This window comes from Chelonia mydas, chromosome 1 (genome assembly GCF_015237465.2).
Source record: "Chelonia mydas isolate rCheMyd1 chromosome 1, rCheMyd1.pri.v2, whole genome shotgun sequence".
In the NCBI taxonomy this organism is placed as follows: Eukaryota; Metazoa; Chordata; order Testudines; family Cheloniidae; genus Chelonia; species Chelonia mydas.
The window spans coordinates 341,143,634-341,166,680 of NC_057849.1; the positions used below are offsets into that span (position 1 = coordinate 341,143,634).

Consider the following 23,047-nt stretch of genomic DNA (forward strand, 5'->3'; position numbering starts at 1 on the left):
GAGCTGCCTGCTGGCTCAAGTTGCCCTCGGGCCTCCAGCCAAGCCCCAGCTCCAGGCCGCCAGCCAGAGCTGAGCCACCGCTGGCTTTGCGGGAGAGAAAGGGGCCTTGGGGCAGCGCGTGGGTGGGGCCGCGGCCTGGGTTAGGGGAGGCTTAATCTCCCCTGGCCTTTGACACTCGCCTCCCGTGACAAAGACCCTGATTCAGTAAAGCACTTCAGCGTGTGCTTAGCTTAAAGCCTATGCAGAGTGCCACTGAGGTCAGTTTAAGCATGTGCTTAAGTGCTTTCCTGACTTGGGGCCAAAAGAAGTAATGTGCCCTGAGCAGTACACAAGAAAGCAGTGATCCCATCTGGTCCATCGCAGCAGGACTCCAGCATGAAATTGCATACCTCTGTTTAGATACACTGTTGGGAGTCCCTTCAGATTCTATACACAGAAAATGACTAGCCATACTAAAGTCATTAGTTTGCTCACCAGCTGCTTGACCCTCTTGAATGGCTGCGGGGGTGATACTGGGAACAACTGAGAACTCCGAGTCGTTTTGTCTCGCAAATTGCATCCAAACCAACGCTCTCTTCATTCTGCTCTACAATTTGGACATCAGTGTGGTTTTGTATCGTGCTGATTTCCTGACATCTACAAATTTCACTGTACCAGACAAATAACCACTGGACATCGGTTTCTTGTAAACATGCATGGTTCAGGAACGCCGGCTAATAATCCTTATTAGGATGCAGTTAATGAGGGATATTTCGTGCATTAGGAAGAGCACCTGTATTGTCGCTGGAGCTGGGCTGGGACGGCAAGATTTCATTTTAGTTTTGCGTAACCTGTTTCAGCACTGCAGCCAGGCTCCACTTTATCAGAAGCCCCAAAATTCAGGACGGATGCTGTCAGGGTTCCCTCCCCACTCTGAACTCTAGGGTACAGTTGTGGGGACCCACATGAAAGACCCCCTAAACTTATTTCTACCAGCTTAGGTTGAAACTTCCCCAAGGCACAAATTCTTTGCCCTTGGACGGTACGCTGCCACCACCAAGTGATTTAACAAAGAATCAGGGAAAGGACCACTTGGAGTTCCTATTCCCCCAAAATATCCCCCCAAGCCCTTACACCCCCTTTCCCGGGGAGGCTTGAGAATAATATCCTAACCAATTGGTTACAGAGTGATCACAGATCCAAACCCTTGGGTCTTAGGACAATAGAGAAATCAGGCAGGTTCTTAAAAGAAGGATTTTATTTTAAAAAAAGGTAAAAATCATCTCTGTAAAATTAGGATGGAAAATAATTTTACAGGGTAACAAAAGTTTCAAAACCACAGCAGAACTTCCTCTAGGCTTAGTTTCAAAGTTACAGAAAACAGGAATAAACCTGCTTCCAGCAAAGGAAAAATTCACAAGCAAATCAAAAGATAATCTGACACACCTTGCCTGGCTTTTACTTACAATTTTTGTAAAATGAGAGACTTTTAGGATGGTTTATAGGAGAAGGAGTTTTCTGACCTGATGCTTCTCTGCTTTGCAAGAGAACACTCCAAACAAAGCCTTCCCCCTGCACCCCGCAAGATTTGAAAGTATCTTCTTTCCCCATTGGTCCTTTTGGTCAGGTACCAACCAGGTTATTTGAGCTTCTTAACCCCTTACAGGTAAGGAGGAATTCTAGGCTACCCTTAGCTGTATGGTTATGACAGATGCGGGAGAGAGAATCCCTGGGCCTTTTGGCCCGTCGCAGATGGGTACTGAGAGATGGATCTTGGAGGGCAATAGTGCCAAGCGTGATTTGTGTACGTGCTAGGCAAAAAAGGGATGAGCCGGACAAGTGATTCCAGTCTGCACTCATGAGCCATTGCCAACCAGATGCTAGGTTACCCCTCTTTAGTAGCAAGAGTAAGACCAAAGGGGAACATACAGCCAAGTGCCTTATTAGTACCAGGAGGGTCATGCTTGGACGTGCATCTCCTCAAATGCACCAATTTTTATTACCCTGAGCACTCGTGGAGAAGGGAGCAGGTGCACATTACCGTCAGTCATTAACATAGCTCCATCAGTGTGCGTGGCACTTTGCAGAACAAACAACATCAGGTTTGCTGCCAAAGCGGACTTACAAAATGTTCTGCCAACCTGATGCAGCGTAGCACCTTCCTCTGAATGAGCCTGGGTTAAGGTCCTGGTGGACTTGAGCACTGGTGAACGTGAGTGACAAGTGAAGATATATACTCCAGGAGCAGGGGAAGAATAAGGAAGGACACATATGATGACTATGTGATTACAAGGCTATTCTGATGCCGCTGCTGTAAATGGGTCTTCTGGGGAGTGATTTGACTGAGGAGCGGGTGAGCTCATGGGAAGGGATGTGGGCAAGGATGTTGCAAGCACGGGGATGGAGTGGAAGAAGGTCCAGAGGTATGTGGGGGGAAGAAAGGAGGCTTGCGCTTGTCATTGGCAGATCAAGGCCTCCAGGATCGCCAACCCCAAATGGTCACAAATCATGACAGTCATCAAAAATCCTGAGATTGGTTATAAAATCATGAGATTATGTACCAATAATAGATGTGGGGTTCTTTTCATTTGCCTTCTGCTTTTTGGACCTTTAGGGTGCACTGGGGTCACATTTTGAACCTTCCCCCACAGCCGTGAGGGCTGACCTTTTCTTTAAGACTGAAGGCTGAAATCATCACGGATCCACGTGACTCCAGGAGCTGGAGCTTTAAGGCAAACAGTGATTATCGTGAGCCTCGTGACAAAATCATGAGAGTCGGCAACACCAAGGCCTCTGTGCTAATGCTGACCTCAGACACCTCCCGTCAAATATATACCTCTAAACCCGGTAGGCAGTGAGCCTGTGAGCGGTGGTTACAAACCACCCTGTGGCTCGGGAACATATCCACTCTTTTATTTGGGTTTTCACTGCTGTTCCGAGCAGATGTCTCCTGCCTGTGCTTGTCTTTAGGAAGTCCCGTTCCCTCCCTTGCACCTTTCCCCGATGCGAGTGAAGTGATGCCCAACTTGCTCACTTCAGCAGGTCAGTAACCAAAGGGGCTTCGTCTCGGACTTGCACCCGAAGCTTGGCCAGTGCTGTAGCTGAAGGCAGTGATCCGGGGTGGTTCAACCATCTCTTTGCGTCAGACCAGCGCTCAGCATTCATGACTAATCTACATCACTTCGCTATTGTGCTACCTAATATCTGCACAGAGAGCTGAAACCTGTTTGAGGCAGTGCTTTAATCACTGTGCCCACTGAGCATTAGACTTATTGGTAGTTATTTTCAGCACTCCAACAGTAATTGCCTTTAAATGGCCCTTTTCGGAGCTCCGATCGCCCTGCCTTTATTTGCCTGGAGAAGCTTGAAAGGTAAAGTTGGAGATGGGCCCTGTTTTGAGCAGGGGGTTGGACTAGATGACCTCCTGAGGTCCCTTCCAACCCTGATATTCTATGATTCTATAATTTTAAATCTCCGGGAATAAATTTAAACACCATCAAACTATTCCCCAGCCCTGCCCCAAATGCTTCCCTCTTCCCCAGTCATCTCCTTATGTTTTGTCATCTCCCTTTCTCCCAACCCTTCTGAGCTCTCAAAGCTTCTTTTCATGCCCTGCATACAAACTGCCTTGGAAAAATATCACTTCCAGGACCCCACTCCTAGTGACTGTTCTGCATGCCTTCCTTCGGGGAATGCTGTTCTCCCCTCTTTTTATTATTATTATTGTTGTATTTGTGTAGCACCTAGGAGCACCGGTCATGGACCAAGACCCCAGGGTGCTAGGCGCTGTACACAGATAGAACAAAAAAACGGTCCCTGTCCCAAAAAGCTTGCCATCTAAGTATAAGCCAAGAGACGACACATGGATACAGACTGGTTGATGCGGGGAAGCAATGAGACAGTCAGCACTGGTGAGCATGGTAGGCAGCAGTCTCAGCCCACCACCCGTGGTTAAGGGTTTTGTAGACATCCTAGCAAAGGAAGGCTTTCCCCGGGGACCTGAAGGAGGACACTGAAGTGGCTCTGAGGATGTGGACGGGGAATACCTCCCCAGTCTGAGGGGCAGCCTGGGAGAAAGCCTGAAGGGGCTCGTTTGGGAATTTCAGAAGCAGGCAATGAAGGCCCTTCTGTGTCTTCTATGCATGCAGTAGCCCACTTCTCCTATTGCTCGTAAACTATAGGCCAAAGTCACCAACTGGACGAAAAGTTGGGCTCCTGGCAGCTGAGTAGCTGCCCCGAGGACGATCCTGTCCAGGTCCCTAGGTACGTATTTGGTGTGCCCAGCTCACCCCACCCTGGCTGCAGCGGCTACGTGGCTGTTTTTAATATGCTAGCGTGACAAGAGCGAGTGGAGGCATGTCTGCCCATGCTGGAAGTTACAGCTCCAGTGTGGACCTCTTCCGCCCCTGTGATGAGGCTCTAGTTGGGATGGAAATAACCATGTATTTATCCAGGGGCTGGATGGTTCTCTTACCGGAGATATCTGTGCACAGGGTGGTTACACATGCGCAGTCTAAAAGCTTAGTGTCACCCCCACATGACATGGGTGCTCATGGTTTCAGGACACAAATACAGCGCAGAATATACTTATCTCAGTGGAAATGCCGTGGGGCTAGCTTGGCAAATTCCACGCACAGACAGTGACTAGGGGTCAGACTCTGCTTTTAGTCGCACTGTAAGTCCAGAGAAACTCAACTGAGTAACATCCCCCGAGCCCAGAAGTGATGAGCCCAGGGACCGTGGTCCAAATGGAGTGATAGGACTGCACTTTGCATGGTCAGTTTTCAAATGCCAACAAACGTGAACTACTCTGGGTTTTCACTGGTGTAACAGACGGCAGAATCTGGCCCACTCTGTGTAAGGGCCTGTAGCTGCAAACTGCTCCTAGCCTGTCAGTTCTCAAATGTTATATGGTGAGAAACAGATTTTAGTCAGTTACAGTTACAATGAATGTAAAATATGCCCCTCTCCCACCCAAGGCTGGATTTGATTTTAGGGAAGGCAGTGTGGTCTAGTGGATAGATCACAGGGCTGGGCATCAGGAGGCTGAGTTCTAATCCTGCTGCTCCCATGGCCCTGCTGTGTGACTCTGGGCAAGTCATCTGTGTTCCCTCCCACCTTTGGTCTGTTTAGACTGTAAATGATTTGGGCAGGGACTGTCTCACAATACACGTGTGTATAGCAGCCAGCACAATGGGGCTCTGATCTCAGCTGGAGTCGGTAGATTCTCATATAATCACATGACTCCAAGAGCTGGGACTTGAAGTCAAAACATCAAATATTGGAAGACTCCAACATCTCAGTTTCCCGCAAGGTTTAATCACCCACCAAAGAAGTTTGTTTCTCATTCCCTTCCCACGGCGACCTTTATCCTGTAAACAAACAATCCGGCTTAGACAGCAAATGGAACCCTGTTATTTGCTTTGTTTGTACATGATATTTACTTACCCTGCCACAACACGGCATTGACCATGTCATTAAACAATCACCGGTCTCCATGGAAATAAAGGACGTACAGGGTATCATGCCTTCTTATTAATTTTAGCAATTAATTGCCGGAGCAGACGTGGCTCCTGAAACCACTGGCCCTGCTGACCCGACCTGTAGGCATCACATAGGAAAATCAGGCCCCGTTTATGGTAATTGTGTTGGATACTTTCCTTTGGTCACTGTAAAGGTTTCCGAAGTGGCAGATAGAGACTTAGTGGGGAGGCGGGGAAGGGTGGGGGGGACGACTGAAACAGCAGCCTGCCCACCTGTTGTTGTGATTAGATCTGCTGTTCATTCTTCAGGCAGGGAAATGGCCCTTTTAGAGACTCTCTCTAAATAAGACTCTGGTGGCTGATTTCTTTTTAATAACTGAATCTTTCTTTTCAACAAAGGACTGCAAATTGATTCAAACCGCTGAGTGCCACTTACTCATCTCATGAGCTGTTTAAGCAGCCGGCTTGCGCTCGTTCACCGGGCATTGAGTGCTCTGCGGTCAGTCATCATTGCCGAAGTGGGAATGAGTCCAACTTCAGTCAGCAGAAATGTTGGAGTTCTTAATTGTGAAGTTGAAGGTGGCAAAACTAGATAAATAAAACGGCAGCTGAACCAGCAGCCTTTGAAATGTTGGACATTTCTACTCACTCAGTACCCAGGCCTGGCTGCTGGGTCAAACTGTGGGCTCAAGCTTTGCGAAAATGTCATTGTAATCGTTGATCTCAAAGTGTCACTATCCCCATTTTGCAGATTTGGGAAACTGAGGCATGGATTGAGTAAGTGGCTTGCCCAAAGTCTTACAGCAGGCCGGTGGCAGAGCCAGGAAGCAAACCCAGAGCTCCTGCTCCCAGTCCAGTTCCAAAGGAAATTGCAGTGAAAGGTGAAACTTTGCACAACTTCATGTAGATTTTTCCAGTGCAAACGTTTGACCTTTTTTTTCGAGATACTTGGAGAATAAGCTCAAGAGAATAAGCTCATAGGGTGCATGGCAAAGTACAGCTGGATGAAACTCAATAGCCCTGCCTCAAACAGCCGCAAGGTAAAACCAGGAGGTGGTGACAAGATGGAACTGATAAAAGAATCAGTGGGTGAAATTCTCTGGCCTCCTGGTCAGATTAGAGGAACATAATGGTCCATTGTGGCCTTCAAATCTATGAATTTATGCACTTCTCAGAATTGCTGCTGTTTGTTTATTTTCTTTATTTGCAAATTTCATGCACAGACAAGATCGTACCCAATAGGGAGACTGGGGCAGGGGGAGATTGACTTTCCCTGTTTTCATAGTAATATCCTGCTTTCATTGGCGGATAGGTCCAAATTTTGCTTCAGACCAACTTCACAAGTGTGTGCGAATCTCCATTCATCTTTGTGCACCCCTCGCTCCCGAAATAAAAACGGGTCACTTCGCCGAATTTGGTATTCAGTGCTTGAATGCACATTTATCACTGAACTGTGTTGCGGCCCCACTGTGTTGCGGCCCCATAGCAACGCATTCAACTGCCGTGTGCCTCAGTTTTCTCATCTATAAAACAGGGATAATAAAACTTATCTCACAGGTGCGAGGCTTGACCTGTGCAAAAGCCTTGGAGACCTTCGGGGGACAGTGCGATATGAATACAAAGTGGTAGCATTCATATTAGTGCATTTTTTTTGGCTTCTGATCTGTGCTTAGGAGGACACACCGCCTTCGCCCTACAATTTAGTTTTCGTTTTTGTTAATGCAGCCAGAAGCCTCACAGCAGGCAGCATGGAGAAATTAATATTACTCCTCTTGTAACAGGGCATGGCTGGCCTCGAGGGGAAGAATGGAATCAAAGGAGCTAAAGGTGACCGAGGTCTGCAGGGTCAAAAGGGGGAACCGGTGAGTCTCGCAAAGAAAGACCAAGGGATATTTTGAAGGCTGAAAAAGTGGCTTGGTCCTTTTTCCAGTGTTGCCAACCCCAAGGTGTTCAAAAATCAGGAGTCAGGCTCACCAAAAATCCCGCGATTGGCTTTAAAATCGTGCACCGATAAAAGATGTGGGGTGCTTTTATTTGCCTTCTGCTTTTTGAGCCATTAGGGTGCACCGGGGGTCACATTTGGAAGCTTCCTCCACAGCTGCGAGGGCTAGAAACTGACTTTTTCTTTAAGACTGAAGGCTGAAATCATCACAGCTCCACGTGACTCCAGGAGCTGGGGCTTTAAGGAAAACAATAATTATCATGAGACTCATGACAAAATCAGGAGAGTTGGCAACACAGCTTTTCTGACCCAGATTCAGAATCCCCCTCCGACCCCCTCCCCCAAAACGAATCCTCGGCTTTAGGCACAGGCCCTCAAGTGCTTTTGTTGTTGTTTGTGAGACTTGCTGTAAGCAAAATTACTGCAAGACACTCCTGGAGAACTCTGAACTATGCTGTGGGCAGATTCTCAGTAGGTATAAATTGGCGTAGCTCCCTTGGACATTGATTAACCACCACTGAGAATCTGCCCTGAGTCTCTGATGTGACAGAGTTTTAAATTCTCCCATGGCAAGTTCAGCTTTCCAGACGTTTACCTGCATGTTACTTCCAAGCACGATATCCACAGCGCTGGTAAAACCGATGTGGGGAGAAGGGGAAAAAAAAATCAGCCAGTTGCCCATTCCACAAACAGGATAACATCCAATGAAGTGAGCTGTAGCCCACGAAAGCTTATGCTCAAATAAATTTGTTAGTCTCTAAGGTGCCACAAGTCCTCCTGTTCTTTTTGCAGATACAGACTAACACGGCTGCTACTCTGAAACCTGTCTAATAACTGTTCGCAATAGCAGCACGGATATGAGCTTTCCAAACCTCTAGACACTCACGGCCGTTCATTATTCCAATCCACTCGGCATCGGGAGTCCCCGTAAAACAAGCTGCCACCCTGTGACGAGTGATGGCACTTTGTCAGCCTCATCACGCTCCAACCATATTCCCGGCAGCTGTGTAGAAATCAGGAGATTGCTTGCGACACGAAGACGACAGAGAATTACCAAGAGGGAGAGTCACTTTGGGGTCACTTTGTGTCCGAGTGTACTCCGCTATCGTGTGTGTTGTTGTGTTTTCCATCCCAGAGGTGGCTGCATTTCCGTGGGGGAAATGATTCCTTTATACAAGCCTATAAAATGCAGTGGAGCCTTTGGGGCGAAAGGGGCAATATAAATTGAAGATGATGCTGTTAGGAGAGCTGTATTTTTAACTTTCTAGTTGTATATCATTGTGTGTATATCTCTCACACACACACTGTGGCAGTGCAACACTCACCACCATGGTGCCTCCTGCTGGCCATTCTGGAATTAGCTCAAGTCCTTCCACAGGGCGCCCTCCTCCAGTGGTGTCTCACTCACCATTACTCCCGCTTTGCTGTCTCCACCTCTCTGGGACCTGCGTCACTCCCTGGACCGCGGCGTCCTCTTCTGGACCTTTCGGGGGAACCGGCAGTCTATAGTCCAGCCACTCGCCTCGGTGACCGCTGCAGTCACCAGTCTAGTCCTTTGCTCCAGGGGCAAACTGCAATCTGTTTTGGCTGCTTCCCTCAGGGCAAGTGGGGGCAGCCCTAACACTTTATCTGCCCTTCCTCCAGGGCCCCAGTCTGGCAGCGGCCAGCCAGAAGCTCCTTCTTCTCTGCTACCCTGCCTAGCACTGCTCTAGCCATGGTGCTCCTAGGCAGCCAGTCCTTTCCCTAGCAGGCCAAGGGGAGACTTCCTTCTGCTCTGTTGAGCAGCCCTTTATATAGGGCCCCTGCTGGCCCTGATTGGCCACTGCAACAAGCCACCTCCCAATTGGCTCGCTTAGTGAGCCCTCCTCTAATTGGAAGGTTCTGCACAGGCTCCGTCTGGCCTGCTTCAACCCTTCCTCCCTGTGTGGGACAACTGCACCACTACATGCCCACACCTTGATTTTTTTGTCTTTTATTCAGGGAGCAAAAGGTGATCCTGGTATAACTGGAGACCTTGGACGGAAAGGATCTAAGGTAAGAAACGGACATCATCACAGAAATAATGAGTGCTTTGGCTATTCTCCGGGGGGTGCAGCAAATATGAAAACTGATTGACCTGAATGATTGTAGAAAATGGCAAGTGGACCACTCCACTAGGTAGGTAGATGGCAGGTGAAGAAGAGAGCAGTGCAGTGTTTACACAAATCTGTAGAAAGGCTCTGTTAAGCCATGCATGAGTTAATGCTAGCCCTTTGCACAGGGGTGGATATCACTGTGTTTTGTCCTACTTATCTTTACCAGCTACCTGTCATTTCTCTCCAAGGGCTTACTTGGTTTTCCCGGGCAGATGGGTAGCCCTGGTGCAGATGGAATAAAGGTGAGGACTTTTTATTGTTCTTCCTCCTTTTAACATTAGTTTAAAGGGGATCTAGCGCAGGTGAAGTGTGCGCCCATGACAGCTCAGGGCAATGAGGTCCTCCTAGTTATCTGCAGGTCAGGCACAACACTGGGCCATGATAGAGCCCGTCATCATGACAGAGCCCTGCCAACCTGTCTCAGACCCAATCCGAGAAGCTACCCGTAGGTCTGAGAGCAGACGTCACACATCCCATGATCCATTCGATTGGCAATGGATCCACTCACCAGTTTTGAGGAGGTTTAATCACACCTATCGCAATAATCAGGTTTTCACATGCATTAACCGCCCCATCATCTTTCTAATCTGTGCCTTCTGTTCCCAACCTGCTCACATTTTCAGTATCTTGTTCCACATGCAGGGTGAGACTGGCAGCCCTGGAAAAGCAGGGATACCAGGGTCAGACGGACTGCTTGGGCCAAAGGTGAGTGGGAAAGCCCCTCTTCTCTCTCAGATGGAAGCTTTGTACGGGCATTACAGGTCTTTGAAATTAAATTACCCAACGCCCATGTCCCTCTCCATGGGCTTGTCTAGGGACAGAAATGACACTGACTTAACACAATCTGCTTCTAAATTGATGCAGTTAAGTCGGCGCAAGCTCGTGTGGACGTGCTTAAATCGGTTTCAGACTGGCTGGTTTTAGCTTAAATTCAGTTTGTTACCAAATATAGTTAAATGGCTGCAAATTTCGGTCAGCTGACCAGGCCTAGTGACATAGGTGCTGGAACTAGGGAGTGCGGCAGCAACCCCTGGCTTGAAATGGTTTCCCTCATATACAGCTGCAGCCGATGACGTGAGCTGTAGCTCACGAAAGCTTATGCTCAAATAAATTTGTTAGTCTCTAAGGTGCCACAAGTCCTCCTTTTCTTTTTGCGGACACAGACTAACACGGCTGCTACTCTGAAACCTGTCATGTACAGAGTTTCCAGTTTGGTTCAATGGCTCTCAGCACTCCCACTATACAAATTGTTCCAGCACCCCTGCCTAATGAACACTGTGGGGGGGGGGGGGGGGTCTTTTTGAACAGCAACAGAAAACATGTCTGTCAACGAGTTCTGGGTTTGGTTCTTGATTTTTGTTTTCTTTTCTCACCTCCATGGCTGGTCAGGGAGAGTGGGGACAGGGCCGGCTCTAGGCACCAGCAAAACAAGCAGGTGCTCGGGGCGGCACATTTCTAGGGGCGGTATTCCGGCGCCGGCCATGCTGCCCCGAGAAATGTGCCCCCGCCACCCCAACTCACCTCCACCTGCTCCCCTGAGCGCACCGCCGCCACCGCTCCGCTTTCCCCCCTCCCTCCCAGGCTTGCCGCACGCGAAACAGCTGTTTGGCGCAGCAAGCCTGGGAGGGAGAGAGGGAGGAAGGAGAAGCCGAGCGGCGGCACGCTCAGGGGAGGCAGCAGTGGTGGAGCGGAGGCGAGCTGGGGCGGGGAGCGGTTCCTCTACCCCCCTACCCGTTACTTCCTGCGCTCCCCCCCACCCGCCTCGCCTGAGAGGGAGGGGGGAGAAGTGGAGCAGCGGCATGTTCAGGGGAGCAGGCAGAGCGGAGGTGAGCTAGGGCGGGGAGTTGCGGGGGGGGAGCCGCAGGACGCAATGGGGGGGGGGGAAATGCGGCACGCCCGGGGGAGGAGGCAGGGTCGGGGATTTGGGGAAGGGATTGGGAAGGGGTGGAGTTGGGGCAGGGGGGGCACGAAAAAAAAAGTGAGGGTGGCCAAAATTCTTTTTGCTTGAGGCGGCAAAAATCCTAGAGCCGGCCCTGGGTGGGGAAGGTGTCAAGCTTTGCCAGCCAATGCATTAGTTGGCTTGCTCTGAGCCCTCGCTCAGGGCCTGATCTGGAGCCCATTGAAGTCAATGAGATTCTTTCCATTGACTTGAACGGCATCGAACCGGACCCTCATTGTGTCAAACCAGAGCTGGTAACTTGCCAACGTGTCTGCCGCCAGCGACACACCCAGCTGGAGGGGTCGCAGAGGGAGTCAGACAGACAGTCAGGCAGACACTGCATCTTACTCATCAAGATTTCTTCTGGGCTAACCAGATTCTACTAAACGCAAACTGCAACCGACGGATTCAATAGGGGGCCATGACAACATACCTGACCCTGTGCCAGCCTGGCACCTGGGTGGAATGTCGTGCACGTGTGGGAAATTGGCTTGTTTGATAAGGAAAACCAGAAACCTCGAGTTTTGTTGCTGACAACCCACCATGCTTTATTTTTCACTCTCCCAAAATAGATCTGCCATCTTGGGGAACCTAGTGAGCCGCGACATCTAATGAGTTCTTTCCTGCGTTAAGCGATACTAGGGCCCATTCCAAATAGCAGGTGCACTTGTCACTGAATTACAGCTCGCTTGGTAAATGACAGACGGGGCAGGTCATGCCTTGGCTTTGATTTTTCTCTTGTCTACCTCCAGGGTGAGCGAGGAACGTCAGGTGCAGATGGCCCCATGGGAGTTTCTGGGGAGAAAGGAGAAAAGGTTAGTACTCTCAAAAGAACACCGAGAGGCCATGTTTTGAATGAACCATCCATCACGTGGAGTTAACAAAATTATACACTGCTAGATCGCATGTACCCTTTTCAGAGGGCAAGTGTCACCTGTCTTAAGCATTAAGCTTGGACTTGGGGAGATGTCTCCTTAAGTTCACTCTGTGGTGATGCATTTAACCCTTGGGGCTGGTCTACTGCCTTATCTAGCTCGGTATAGTTAAAGTGGTACAAATCCCCTAGTGGGGATCCAGTTATAGCAGCATAAAGGTGCTTTATACCAGCATAGCCGTTCCTATGCAGAAAAGAGAATACGCTATATTGGTATAAGATACCTTCATGCTGGTATAACTGTGTCCACACTAGGGGATGTTTTGGTAAAACTTTGCACCCCTAACTGACATAGTTGTACTGGTACAAAATCTATGTGTAGATTAGGCCTTGGAGTGGACGCCCTGGTGGGGTATGATGTGGTGTATGCACCCCTACGCCATTTTTGTAGAATCGCAAATTGATCTTAAAGGACTGAAATATACACAATGTAGACTCTTTACCCCCAACATATTGGGCCTGATTCTCCTTTCATTCGTACCAATTTAATGCAGTTTAATTTAAATTGCTCCCTGGAGTCACTCCTGACTTACACTGGTTTAAGCCCCTGAAGAATCGGGTCCACTGTATTCTGCAGATGTGCTGATATAAGAGGTAAATAAAGCTCTGGCACTGTGTAAGTGAGGAGGTATGATCTACACTGCCGTGCCTGCTCATACTGAAGGCTCGTCAATTACAGCAGGGATGTCGTTTTTATTTATTTCATTCTTTGTGCCGGGACTCGAGGTCCAGGTTCTGTGAGATGGTGATGGCACCCAAAGCAGAGCAGGGCAGGGGAGGGAAATGCTTCCCAGCCATGCAGCTCCCTGGACGAGCTTGAAAAAAACATCCTCTGCACAAATATTTGCATCAGTTGTAACAATGGGGATGTTTTTAAGAGGTCCAGGCCCCCTCAGCCAAAGTTCCTAAGTAGGGAAAGACTTGGAAAGCTTTCAATCAAATCTGTTCACCTCGATGCACCTCCAGATGTCTCCTGACTTCCCCGCAGCTGCCTGTTCCCCTTCTTCCCATTGGCCTCTCCTCTTGTCCTATCCCCCATGCTGCTTCTGCTCCTTCCTACCATCTACCCTTCCTGTGCAGCCACTGTGTGTGATCCTCACCTGTCCATCTCTCCGCTATACCCGCTCCTGCCTCCCAAGCTGTCTACCTGCTGGCTGGTCCAGTTCCCACCATCCACCTTCTCTGCAGTCCTGCTCCGTAGGAACATAACTGGAAGGGTCCTTCTGGGTCATCATCTCCAGTGCCCTGCTATTGTAGGTAGCCACGTTGGTGCACCCGAAGTCTGTCTCTATAGCAATGGTAATTTGGGGGCCAAACCTGCTTCCATTGACGCCAGCGGCAGTTAATGAATATGAAATGTTGTGGGTTATGAATGTGAGCTAAAGTTTAAATATTTTAGAAATAAGTCGTAGTAGGATGATTAGATTTGGCTGTTGCTTATCCTTTAATAGAAACCATCTTCCAATATGTTAAAGGCTGTTACAAAAGAGGACGGGGATCAATTGTTCTCCACGTGCACTGACGGTAGGGCAAGAAGTAATGGGCTTAATCTGCAGCAGGGGAGATTTAGGTTAGATAGCAGGAAAATCTGTCTAACTAAGTTAAGCTCTGGAACAGGCTTCCAAGGGAGGCTGTGGAATCCCCATCATTGGAGGTTCTTAAGAACAGGTTGGACAAACACCTGTTAGGGGTGGTCTAGGGTTATTTGGTCCTGCCTCAATGTGGGGGGCTGGACTTGATGACTTCTCGAGGTCAACATTTCTATGATTCTCTGAAGTTCATAAACTTACCAAGCTCCATCTGAAAATGAGTTAGGCTTCTTGTCCCCACTACTCCTACTGGAAGGCTGTTCCAAAACCTCGCTCCTCTGATGGTTGGAAACCTTCCTCTCAATTTCAGTCTAAATTTATTCATGGCCACTTTAAACCCATATGCTCCCTTGGCCTACTTGTGCTCCTGCTTCTCCCAGCCCCGCCCACCTCTCCAATTCTCTCATGCTCCTCGATTTCCACACCCTCACTGCTTAGCTCCCCTTCCACCAACCTTCCTGGCTCTCCTCCCAAACTACTCTTCCCACCCTGCACACTCTGGCAGCTCCTCCCCACACTCCTTAGCAGTTGCTGAGGGGATAATGTCAGGGATTGCCAACTCTAATGACTTATCCTGAGTCTTCTTGCCATATATATGGTGTTTTTGCTTAAAGCCCCAGCTCCCAGAGTCACGTGATTACCTTAGAATCTCAACTTTCATTTAAAGAACTGAGGCTAAGCTTCTGCCCCCTGTGGTGGAGGAGAAAAGCTTGAAAACATGAAACCTACAGGCTCAAACACCAGAAAGCAAGTAAAGCAAACCCAAAAGGTGTTGTTTTTAAAGCCTCATGATTTTTAAGCCAATCTATTGTTTTTCCGGGGTCCTGACTTGTGAATGCTTGGGGCTGGCAGTGCTGTGCCAGGGGAGCCTTTTTCTCAGCTATATTGTTTTATAATGTCACCGCATTTGTAATTTCTCATTAATAATGGTGCATGCACGAGCATGTGTGAATTTAGTGATGATGAAAGGTGCCAAGTGTACATGCTTGATGACCCCTTTTTATCCCACCACCAATGGTGCTGTCCTCTAGCACCACCTCTAGGAATGAAAAGGAAGTTCAGGCTCTTAGCACATTCAGTCCTGGGCTTCTCCACAGAGACTCTCTACTAATGCCCATTGGGGGGATGGTTTTGAGGACATGGACAACTGTCCAGTTGGAATAACACTGAGACCCACCAATTCATTTCATGTAGGCCATTAAATCAGTCACTGCATGGCTGCAGCTTGAAGTCCACATTATCATAGTCTGTGGCTTAGTGCTGAAAGGACATCTATTAGAGCAGGCTGGCAAACAGATTTCCTGCCCCATGAAACTTGGTGTTTTTTTTTTAAATGGTCCCAAATCAGGGGGAAAAAGCCAAAATTTTGAATTTTTTTATGAACTGAAATTCCGGAAAACAATTCATTACGGGTCAATGGAAATGTTTCGTTTAACTTTCAGCCCTTTTCCTTGGTCTTATGTACAATTAAGTTTCAAAATGAAAAGTCATTTTGAAATGAAAAAGTGGAAGATTTGTTGCAGAAAGGTTGAAATGGGATGTTTTGACACGTTCTAAATGTTTTTTCCCATTGTTTTCTCTAAATGCAGTTTTGTCAAAATTACATAAGAACATCAGAACGGCCAGATTAGGTCAGACCAAAGGTCCATCTAGCCCAGTATCCTGTCTTCCGACAGCGGCCAGTGCCAGGTGCCTCAGAGGGAATGAACAGAACAGGGCATCACCGAGTGATCCATCCCGTCGCTCATTCCCTGAAACAATTCTGCAAAAAAAAAAATAATAATTTGGTTTTGTTGAAACAACATTTTCTGATGGTTAACTGGTGGGATGCAAATTTTCCAACCAGCTCTATTGTATTTCCCTTGGCCAGTCACTGGAGCCGTTTATTTATTCTCTGCAGTTGCAGACTACACCCATATCTAGATTATTGCTGCTTTTGTACCCTAAAAAGTTTTTGACATTAAAACAGCTTTTCTGTTCACCTTTACAGATTTTCTCACATTACAGAAAAATTCCCCTGAATTGAATTGCACACACTCTATTCTTGTCACAATCGAATTGGGGCATTATTATGCGTGTTGGAAATTTATCTGAAGGAGAATTCATGCTGTCTGTTTCTCTTCTTCACCGTAAATGGTGTTTCTAAATGGTGTCATTATCAAGGCTTTGCAAAACTCAAGTATATTGTTTTGTTTTTTTTAAACTTTGAAATGCAGGCTATGGACAAATTCAGCTCTTAAAATTCCAGCCATCAGAATTGCTCAATGACAATTCAGATGTATTAGTAACACAATTAACGTAGCATACCTGCCTGTCTGCTACTAACTAGTGAGGGGAAATGCAGAAGGATAGAAAGCTACAGGGAGGGGAGAAGAGATTAAAGGAGCAGGATGAAGAGAGAAAGAGAGAATAGTTTACCTGGGAAAGGAGATAAATAAGAGGGGACATGATAAAGCTATTTAAAATAATGAAGGGGATAGAGACAGTAGATTGAGAGCTTCTTTTCTCCCAGTCTCACTTCTCAAGGACAAGGAGACATGCAGTTAAATTAAAAGTGGCACATTCAAAACTGATCAAAGGAAGCATTTTTTTTTCACTCAGTGTAATTGGACTGTGGAACTCATTGCCACAGGAAGCTGTTGAGGCCAAACCATTGCCAAGAGTCAGAGGAAGCTGGACCTCTATATAGATAGCAAAAATATCCAGAGTTTTAATGGTTAATGCAAAAAAATTTGGAAAGGGAAATAAAACCTCAGTGCATCAGGGCTCAGTTCAATCTCTGCTAGGGATTAGGAGGACACCTTCATTGGGAGCAGATTACCCCGCTTCTTCCTACTGTGGGTTTCTTGCACTTTCCTCTGAAGCATCTGTTTGGACCCTGTTGGAGACGGGATTCTGGAGTGGATGGACCATGGATCAGGACTAGCTTGACCATGGGATCCTATAAAAGAAGAGAGAGAAGAAGAGTTTCATACTTTTTTCTTGCTAGGTTGCTTTAGAAGTTCTAGCCTTGTGGCTACCCAGCCTGCCACCCACTCTTGTGAGCGCCTCCTTTGCATTGCGGCCACGCACGAGCTTATGCAAGTCAGCGCCTGAGATACAATTGAACTGAGAGTCACCGGGGGTCACTTGTGCTAAATGGGAAACCAGGCTCTGTTGGGCGGGGGAATGCATTGCATCAATCATGTCGGGGGGCTCCCGTCTTGATCCTCCAACACTCAGCGACCCGACTGACTCACACTCCATCTCATTGCCAAGAGAGCTTTGCTTTGGAGCAATTGGGGAGGGGGAGGGAAGGAGCTGACTCTCCCTTCAGAATAGTTTAATGTGACTCTCTTTTACTTTAGATGGATGGGCTTCTATTTTTAGTGTTCAAAAGAAACAGCCGCATGAATTAGAAATGCAGCCTGGCTGAGTCACTGAGGTCTTCCCCTCCATCTCCTTCAAGTTCTTCTCTCTCCTCCTAGCAACTTCAGGAGAATTCTCATTAGTGCAGATTAGTGTGCATTTAATGGCTCAAGTATTGATAACTGAGCCTTTCCACCTCTGGGCTTGCTGACTCATCCAGCCCAGGTCCAGAGGGAGTGAGAAGCATGTTACCCTCCAGGGGGTGTTGGGTGGCACATGTTAAATGAGTTGGGCATCTCACTTTAGCGCCCTCAGATGGATGGTGTCCATGTCACAAAGTAGTGAGGGTGTGGCCATTATGACCACTGTCACAATCGGCACGTTTGGTGGCAGCCTCTGAAGAAAGGTTGGGGATTAAATGGGCCAGGGAGTCCGAACAACCCTCTCAGCCCTACAGATGGGCACACCAGAGGGTGGAAGCACATTGGCAGGGCAGGCACTGGCAGGCAGGATGGTCTAGTGGAAAGGGCACAGGACTTGGACTCCCAAGACCTGGGTTTAATTTCTGGCTCTGGCATAGACTCCCTGCCTGACCTTGAGTGAGTCACTTAATGTACATTGCACCTCAATTCTCCATCTGTACAATGGGGATAAAAGCACAGCCCTACCTTTCAGCGGGGGTTGTGAGGATCAGTACATCTGTGAGGTACTCACACCTGTGATGTGCTCAGTGATGGGACCCAGGTGAGTACCTAGATGGTTAGTCACTGTTCTATGGGTAAATAGAAGAGTTCAGATGCCAAGACCATCAACATTTTCCTTAGCAGAGGCTGTACCCACCTGCACCTGGCATTGACAGGGGAATGGAAATGGGTATTGTCAAGAAAATTTCCCCACCCCCATTAGTCTCTTAGCATAGGGGGGCTCTTTGGTGAGAGTTTCTCTGAGATAACAAGGTTGCTCTGGGAGTTTCATCTGATGCAAATGTATTTGTCCTGCTGTTTTGACGTTACAGCAGAGGGCATGGCACAGAGACATAACTCTGTAGTGAATGCAAGGGATGGATTAACTAAGCACTGCGTCTGTGCTGGCAAAGGGCATCCCCCCCTCCCCCCACATTCAAATCATTTCACTGCATTATTAATAGGACAACAAGATGTAAAGGGTTAATATATTTCCCACTGCCAGTAATCCCACTGAAAGCATGTGCTCGGTAGGCCTTTGCAAACCCCCATCTTCCGGGGGGCGCGTCTATACTCGTTTGTATTTGAAGGGAAGTCTCTGACCCACTCTCTGTTTGGAATTCTCAGGGGGCCAAGGGAATTCCTGGCTTGGGCGGATTTAAAGGGCAGGTTGGATTCCCGGGGAAGACTGGTGTGGCTGGACCTCCTGGATCTCAAGGACCACAGGGTGACCCGGGACCACAGGTAAGACATTCTGGGCAGATTGCATTAGATGCTCTGCAGAATTCACACCGCTCCGGCCACTGTCTAGAGGGGTGTGAGCTAGCGGGCTGAGTGCAGCCTGAAAGCCAAGGCCAGTCACTTGCAGCCTGCTTTTCAGGGGAGCTGAGCATCCATATACCCCACTGGCTTCGGCTTTTAAGAGTCTGTAACTGTCGGAGAAAAAGAGAGCCTGGAGCACGGGGCCTGGTGCAAGATCTGAGGCCTGCACAAGAGGCTGTGAACCAAACTCAGGCCATATATTGAAGCAGATGTTTACAAGTTCACTCTATGACCTTTGCAAAAGCATTGCCAGTGTGGCTAAAACACAGGCACTCCTAAGAAGCGACAGATATTGGGTACATGCGAGAACACACTCCAAAAGCTTAGGGCAGGGACATCCTGGCCTAGCGCCAGATAAGAGGGTCTGCTAGAGGTAACAGGGATGTTGTGCCGGAGACACCTGGAGCATGATAAAAGGGGAGGTAACAAGCAGATCTCATGAAACACATCAGATGGTATGAGAGTTGTTTGTCTCTGTCTATAAATATTGGGATGCTTCGCCTTAACCCTTTGTGTGGCCTTGGGGACAGCAGAAATTCCCGCTGCTGACTAAGCCGTTCCTTGCCACTAGACACTCGTGTGTTAGTGTCCCTGTAACCCTGGAGCCAGGGCGCTAGTACTGTGTCGTGAGGGCAATAAACCTGGCCGAGTGCCTTTATCACTGAACCGTGCCAGTGGTCATTCTTTCTGGGTAATATGATCGAGGTCTCCTGAACCAACTATCTGCGCAGCATACGGACAGCACACGGGCACCTAACTGACAACAATAAGCGATGTAGCCAGCTCTAACCACGGCCTTCTCCACAGACAGCATGGCAGATAACAGAGTTTGGCCCTCGCCAGCAGTCTCTGGGGCATATTGTAACCCAAGAAGCAAGATTTAAAATCGGTGGTGAGAGGGAAATAACCAGTTGAAGCAAAACTCTCCACAAAAGGCTCACACGTGTAAACCACTTGAAGGGTCCCCCCTGCGGGCTACTGACTCAGTAAGAGGAAGGTGGTTATAGTGTTAGCCTGGAATGTGGGAGACTCCCTGCTCTGCCACAGACTCCCTGTGTGACCTTGGACAAGTCACTTAGCCTCAGTTCCCCATCTGTACCATGGGGGTATTGGCAGCCTTGCCAGGGCATTGTGAGGATAAATACTGCCCATCACTATGGCAACAGGGGCCAGTTAGATACTGCTTGGAAAAGGTACTTAAGCAACAGGAAGGTTGAGAACTGTAGGTGGGCATGACAGACCCTGTGCCCTCCAGTCCTACTGGACTTCAGTGGGCTTCTGCAGAGGGGAACAGCTTGCTACACAGAGCCACCTGGCGAAAGCACATTTAGAACCAAAGAAAGCCCTGAGGGGTGGCGTGGGCTGGAGGTGTCTCAAACCTTGCTCACCGTGGGAACGTGAACTCAGAGCAGTCCATGTGCAGGCTTTGCTGCTGCTCTTGTTCTTTTAACTCTTCAAGGTGAGCAGGACGTGCCTGCGCAGAGATAAAGAACTAAGACCGCTAGACAGCTGCAGGAGATCCGAGTTCTGATCCTGGCTCTGCAACCTCCTTGTTCCGTGATCATGGACAAGTCACTTAACCTCTCTGTGCATCAGCTCCCCATGTATAAAATAGGGATAACAGCATGCCCGTTCTCCCATCCTTTTCCTGTCTATGGTGGAAAGTCTCCAGGGCAGGAACTGGCACCTAAATAAGAAAGGAAAGCATGGTAAATTTTAAGCTGCTAGCACAGTGAATGTGCCCCGACAACTCTAGACATTTGCGGTATTTGGTGCCTATATTTCTGAAGCAGTTGGATGCTTTAAAGCTCTATTTGTGGGTCATCTTTAAGATGTGTCTTTGCACACAAGACACGCTGGGCTCCTTTTGAAATATAACAAAAAGACTTGGAAATGAGACATGCTAATGCTATTTAGGAATGTGAACGTCCTGCCCCCGGATTTTATGATAATGAAGAGTCCAGGCAAGCATAATACAGCAGAGGATACTGTAGATTAATACTAATCAGCAACCCACGAGCATCATTTATTAAATAAGCAAGAAATCTGCCAATGAAACAGGACTAAAAATAAAAACATACCTCTCGACTGTGCTGCAGGGAATGGCTGAGTTTCAGCCTTCAGCGAGACGATAAAGGTAAATGAATGTCAAAAGAATCCAGAACATGAGAAATGCCTAGAAGAGGTAAATGTCTGAAAGTCCAACCGTTTCCCATAAATTAATCTGTAAATGGCCATTTAAAAATCATAGAATCATAGAATATCAGATTTGGAAGGGACCTCAGGAGGTCATCTAGTCCAACCCCCTGCTCAAAGCAGGACCAATCCCCAACTAAATCATCCCAGCCAGGGCTTTGTTAAGCCTGACCTTAAAAATATCTAAGGAAGGAGATTCCACCACCTCCCTAGGTAACGCATTCCAGTGTTTCACCACCCTCCTAGTGAAAAAGATTTTCCTAATATCCAACCTAAACCTCCCCCACTGCAACTTGAGACCATTACTCCTTGTTCTGTCATCAGCTCCCACTGAGAACAGTCTAGATCCATCCTCTTTGGAACCCCCTTTCAGGTAATTGAAAGCAGCTATCAAATCCCCCCTCATTCTTCTCTTCCGCAGACTAAACAATCCCAGTTCCCTCAGCCTCTCCCCATAAGTCATGTGTTCCAGTCCCCTAATAATTTTTGTTGCCCTCTGCTGGACTCTCTCCAATTTTTCTACATCCTTCTTGTGGTGTGGGGCCCAAAACTGGACACAGTACTCCAGATGAGGCCTCACCAATGTCAAATAGAGGGGAACGATCACATCCCTCGATCTGCTGGCAATGCCTCTACATATACATCCCAAAATGCCATTGGCCTTCTTGGCAACAAGGGCACACTGTTGACTCATATCCAGCTTCTCGTCCACTGTAACCTCTAGGTCCTTCTCTGCAGAACTGCTGCCTAGCCATTTGGTCCCTAGTCTGTAGCAGTGCATGGGATTCTTCCATCCTAAGTGCAGGACTCTGCACTTGTCCTTGTTGAACCTCATCAGATTTCTTTTGGCCCAATCCTCCAATTTGTCTAGGTCCCTCTGTATCCTATCCCTACCCTCCAGCGTTATCTACCTCTCCTCCCAGTTTAGTGTCATATGCAAACTTGCTTGAGGGTGCAATCCACACCATCCTCCAGATCATTTATGAAGATACTGAACAAAACCGGCCTGAGGACCGACCCTTGGGGCACTCCATTTGATACCGGCTGCCAACTGGACACGGAGCCATTGATCACTACCCATTGAGCCCGACAATCTAGCCAGCTTTCTATCCACCTTATAGTTCATTCATCCAGACCATACTTCTTTAACTTGCTGGCAAGAATACTGTGGGAGACCGTGTCAAAAGCTTTGCTAAAGTCGAGGAATAACACGTCCACTGCTTTCCCTTCATCCACAGAACCAGTTATCTCATCATAGAAGGCGATTAGATTAGTCAGGCATGACTTGCCCTTGGTGAATCCATGCTGACTGTTCCTGATCACTTTCCTCTCCTCGAAGTGCTTCAGAATTGATTCCTTGAGAACCTGCTCCATGATTTTTCCAGGGACTGAGGTGAGGCTGACTGGCCTGTAGTTCCTAGGATCCTCCTTCTTCCCTTTTTTAAAGATGGGCACTACATTAGCCTTTTTCCAGTTGTCTGGGACCTCCCTGACCGCCATGAGTTTTCAAAGATAATGGCCAATGGCTCTGCAATCACATCCGCCAACTCCTTTAGCATTCTCAGATGCAGCGCATCCGGCCCCATGGACTTGTGCTCATTCAGTAAGGGGCCCACACTTTCCTTGACTTTCTTCTTGTTGCTAACATACCTGAAGAAACCCTTCTTGTTACTCTTAACATCTCTTGCTAGCTGCAACTCCAGGTGTGATTTGGCCTTCATGATCTCACTCCTGCATGCCCGAGCAATCCAGACAACATAATACTCTTACACTCTCCCCTGGTCATTTGTCCAATCTTCCACTTCTTGTAAGCACTATAAGTGAACAGGTGAGGGCTTATAGAATCATAGAATCGTTGGACTGGAAGGGACCTCGAGAGGTCATCTAGTCCAGTTCTCTGTAGTGTGTCATGTTTCACACCAGAGGTGGCTGCATGTTGCATATCAGTGGTGCTGTGACTGGGTGACCGGGATGGGCCACACTGAAAATGTCACACT

The 23,047-nt window shown here is 48.1% G+C and overlaps 1 protein-coding gene across 1 annotated transcript in view; it reads left to right on the forward strand.

Annotated features, from left to right (window-relative positions):
• Positions 1-23,047, forward strand: part of LOC119566600 (collagen alpha-1(VII) chain-like) — a 110,226-nt gene that overhangs the window by 48,651 nt on the left and 38,528 nt on the right. Inside the window, exons 25-30 of the mRNA XM_043520930.1 lie at positions 7,244-7,324; positions 9,385-9,438; positions 9,728-9,781; positions 10,182-10,244; positions 12,231-12,293; positions 18,660-18,776. Coding sequence (XP_043376865.1) covers positions 7,244-7,324; positions 9,385-9,438; positions 9,728-9,781; positions 10,182-10,244; positions 12,231-12,293; positions 18,660-18,776 — 432 coding nt within the window. The remainder of the gene's footprint in view (positions 1-7,243; positions 7,325-9,384; positions 9,439-9,727; positions 9,782-10,181; positions 10,245-12,230; positions 12,294-18,659; positions 18,777-23,047) is intronic.